The sequence below is a fragment of the Ipomoea nil genome, unplaced genomic scaffold (genome assembly GCF_001879475.1).
Source record: "Ipomoea nil cultivar Tokyo-kokei standard unplaced genomic scaffold, Asagao_1.1 scaffold2942, whole genome shotgun sequence".
NCBI lineage: Eukaryota > Viridiplantae > Streptophyta > Magnoliopsida > Solanales > Convolvulaceae > Ipomoea > Ipomoea nil.
The window spans coordinates 1,005,930-1,010,656 of NW_017619370.1; the positions used below are offsets into that span (position 1 = coordinate 1,005,930).

The 4,727-nt window shown below is 28.1% G+C and overlaps 1 protein-coding gene across 1 annotated transcript; it reads left to right on the forward strand.

Moving 5' to 3' along the window:
- Nucleotides 1-3,584: 3,584 nt before the first annotated feature.
- On the forward strand, nucleotides 3,585-4,336 carry LOC109162472. Its single transcript, XM_019311171.1, has 2 exons — nucleotides 3,585-3,810; nucleotides 3,918-4,336. The coding sequence occupies exons 1-2, from the start codon at nucleotides 3,646-3,648 to the stop codon at nucleotides 4,242-4,244; spliced, it is 492 nt and encodes a 163-aa protein (XP_019166716.1). The 5' UTR covers nucleotides 3,585-3,645; the 3' UTR covers nucleotides 4,245-4,336.
- Nucleotides 4,337-4,727: the final 391 nt, after the last annotated feature.

A 4,727-nucleotide genomic window follows, 5' to 3' on the forward strand; every position in this document is an offset into this window, starting at 1 on the left:
CGGTGGAGGCGTTGTTGACTCTTTGTGATTCATTAGATTGAGAAAGTATATTTGAACAGATACTACAATGTAATAGAGTCAGTACACTACAAGAAAAATAGTTATTAGTGAGGGTAGAAAAACTCCTCAATAAATGTATTATTTTCATAGTTTTTGTGAGAGTTAAAAATTTCTCTAGCTAAAGGTTTATGATTTAGTGACAGAATTTTAATTTAATACTTATTTTCAAAATATACTCTCATTATTGATACGGAAGATGTTGTTACTCTCGCTATTAGTATCTGAAAATTATTTCACTAAAATATAATTCCCACCAAAATCTAAAATCTAAAATCTGTTAGGATTTCAATAATAATATTCTACATCATCAATTACAAATGGAACAAATATTTGGTAAAAATATCATTACATCTAATATTCTAATTGGCTAACTGATTAATTGAATGAAAATAAAAAAGAATAATTGGCTGAAGTGAATATGACACTACAAATAGACAAAAAAAAAAATGAATACTAATAGTTGACTGCAAATAAAAAATAATCCATAATTAATTAATATGAAAAAAATAAATGGTTAGAACATTGCATTTTAATTAAAAATGGAATGGAAACTAAAATTTGATGGGAATATTTCTATAATAATTCTATATCATAAATAGTAAATGCATATTTTAAACAATATATTAAAGATAAATTAAAAATGGAACAGAAATATTTCAATAATAATATTATACATCATATATTAAAAATGGAAGGAAATTTTGGTAAAACATATCACCGCATAATGATATTCTAATTGACTAATTGACTAAAAATATAAAAGAATAATTTGATGAAAATGAATTTGATATTACTAATTGACTTAAAATATAAAAAGATTGTTAATTGACTAATACTCTACCATTATATATTTTCACCCGAGTCACCTATCTTGATGTACAGAAGGTGTTAGCTCTATACGATGATGGACAGGATTGCGTTGCTACTACCAATGTCGTCTACAAAGAGGTTTCAATAATGTGTAAATACAATCATTGATATTATGTTTTTTTAAATGACAAAATTGCTAAGATATAAATGCCCTTGTTCAAAATATATTATTATTATTCGTTTTATTATATATATATATATATATATATATATATATATATATATATATATATATATATATATATATATATATATATATAGCAACTAAAGTTCTAGACCATATGAAGGCTGAGAGGATCCTCCATTAACAACCCCCATAGACGACGGAATTCCGCCTGCCAGAACTAGGGTTCCGAGCCCATCCAATGTGTTCGATTCTTGACTAATTTAAATTCCGAAAATTATTCTGTGGACCCTGGTCCATCTTGCAAGGTGAACCCAAGTCCAAAAGCACACAATTTATATACTGAATGTTCACAATTTAAATTGTAAATATTCAGTACATAAATTGTGTATTTTTTTTATTCGGATCCATCTTGCAAAGTAAACCCGAGTCTATGGCAAAAATGTACGTCCTTTAAATTCACTTACCTCATTCGAACAAGTAATTGTTGAATATTTTATCACAACTATCACATTATACATGTATCACAATACACAAGATAAACATAAGAGTAATATAATACTAATCAAGCAGTTGTTTGCTAAGTCGTATCTTTAGCGGAAGTTTTGGCAAGAAACACAAAAAAGGGGTTGTCTCAACCCCCTCCTAAGACCAAAGTTAGATATTCGTAGTGTGCTTGTACTAATCACATTCATATTTAAAATTTAAAATAATATTGAAATTAATGGATAACCTTACTAATATATAAAAAGGAAACATATATTCTCAATTTTTCACCAAGTTAAGCATCTCTATCCCATCAGCAAGTTTTGCTGTGAATTATATTGAAGCTGACATTTTTTGCCCAATCTTAACAAAGAAACCGAACTCCATTTCCTAATTAAGATAATCCCGATTCAGACTAGCTTTTACAACAAGGAAACACATTCTACATCCGTAGGGAAAAGAATTGGAAATCAAATTGGGGCCGTTTACTAACTCAAAATTTCTGAAAATTTCCGGAAATTGGAAAATATAAAACAGAAAATATGTTTACGAACACAGTTTTCCATTTTGAAAACTGAAAATAATTTCTGAAAATTTCTGAAAAACTGGAACACACTTAAAAACTGTTTTCGAAATGAAAAACAGAATCATCGATATATCATCTATTTAGTTATATGTCACTATAACCACATTACTATGATTACATTCATATCATCTTATTTTATTTATCATTATCTTCTATATTTTCTACTTACTTAGCTTATTTAAACATAATTTATTTTCTTACACTTTAAAGTTACACATTATTTACATTATAAAAATTAAGAATTAAACTCTATATAATATTTTAGAGTTTGATTGAACTCAATAGATTATTAGTTCGAATATTTTTAATTATGTTAACATCATAATATGTTCGGTCTAGATATCGGATATTGAAATCTCACATATATTAGAATTCAAAGTAAAAGTTATATATTCATATACATGTCATTCAAATGAATATATCTAAAAAAACATATTTTAAATATTAGCTAAAAAAATATTAATATTATCTAAATTAAATTTTAAGTGAAAACTGAAAAATTAGAAAACAGAGAACAGAGAACAGTTTTCTGTTACTAAACAAGTTTTCTAAACAGAAAACAGAGAATGGAAAATAGAGAATGAAAACTGAAAAATTAGTAAACAAGTTTTCTAAACATAAAACACAGAATGGGAAATAGAGAATGAAAACTGAAAAATTAGAAAATAGAAAAAAAAAGAGAAAATTTTTACGTTAGTAAACGGACCCTTCAAATTTTCTCCAAACTTACTTTTCAAGTTACAAACAAAAATAATTTAAATTCACTTACCCCATCATATTTTGTCACAATCTCATACATGTATAAGTGATACTTAATCATGTTAAAATGAGTATTAAATCCTTAAATTCATATCGGCCCTGTTTGGTAAAAAATTGGCCTATAGGCCAATTTTGGCTTATTTGACCACTACTAATTGTTTGATTTTGTTAAAATTTCAATATACATATTTGGTTAATTAGCGTTTTGCAACTCCAAAAGGCTAAAATTTAAAAAGCTATTCGTAACAACATTTTCAATTATCTTTTTCATAAAAGAAATTATACAGCTAATTTACAAAACATTTTTTTTACAATAAGCTAATATTATAACTTTTAGGAATAAGGGTCAAATAGGCCACTGAAGTGCACTCAAAATTACAATTGGGCCACTGAACTCAAAAAGCCTGCAATTAAGTCCCTGAATCAACCAACAACATGCAATTTTGCCAATTTCCCAGTTTTACAAGTTTGTTACCGGTAATTTGCCAACTTGGATTCCATGTGGAATTTTTTTTTATTTAATATATATATATATATATATATATATATATATTAAAAACTAAACCTAATAAAATAGTTTATAAAACACTAGAATACTTACCAAAAGAGAGACAGTACGTTTGCGATCTTTCTCCATCCCCATCCAACTTCATCGCAACTCTGAACCCTAGGGAAGGACCGAGGTTCAACGCAAAAATTTCATATCGTCAAACCATCGTACTATACGGCACTAGGGAAGGACGTGGGTGATTCTTCAACAATGTCTTCATCAAATTCCAGATTTTCTCCATCTTCACCCAACTTCACGAGGCGTAATGTCAACTTGCATTATGAGCCTGCTTTGTATTGCAAATGTGGGTTGAAATCTCCATTATGCATAGCTCGTGATAGTGGCCGAAAATTCTTTGGTTGTCAACAATGGAAGGTTAGATTACAATTATTGATATAAAAATCATTTTGGTATGGGGTTAATTAATATATATGAGGTATTTTTAGAAATTAAATCGGTGTTATATGTGATTAATGTAACAGGAACATGGTTGTGGATTTTTGGTATTTATTGATGATATTATGATGAATGCTCAAGTTCAAGAAATCCCGGTCATTGACTATGAGTCAACTGTAAATGCATTAAGAGATTTGAGTTGTATTATTCAACAACTAAGAGATGATATGTCATCTGTCCAAAGAGAATGGGAGAGAGTCAAGATGTCAACATGTGGTGGTGCTACTGAAGGTGTTAAGGAAAATTGGTCCAAGATATTTACTACTATAGTTGTGATAGGTGTGGTTTTATTAGCAATGTTGCTATGCTTTGGGCAAAAAAAGAGTAATAATCTAAATTTGTCTATTTTGTAAGATCTTTGGTTTATGTTAGTGTGGAAAAATTAGTATAGGTTGATGGTAAATGTTGTTGGAAGTAGTGTTGTATGAAAAAAATTCAATGTGGTAATGGGAACAAGTTATTTTGTGTTAAAGTGAAAAAATATTTTCTTTTATATGCTCAATCAAATTTCGTTGTTTTATGTTTCAGATCATATATTGATGAAGTATTTAATTTGTCTTGATAATTTCCAGGATTATATAGAGGCCAAAACCATCATTCTTAGTACAAGTCATTCACTAATCTCTAAAATTCACAACATGGTATTGACCAATATTCTTAGTACTCATTCACTAATCTCCAAAGTTGTCATAACAACACTGGCAATATTCAACATTGACAAAATAAGCAAAAAACAGTGACAAAATGAGGCTTTCACAGTACAAGTCAGCCACAAATTACTAAAGTTTAGAATCATTCACAATGTCATTAAGTGTTCAACAAAAAAAGGAGAACAT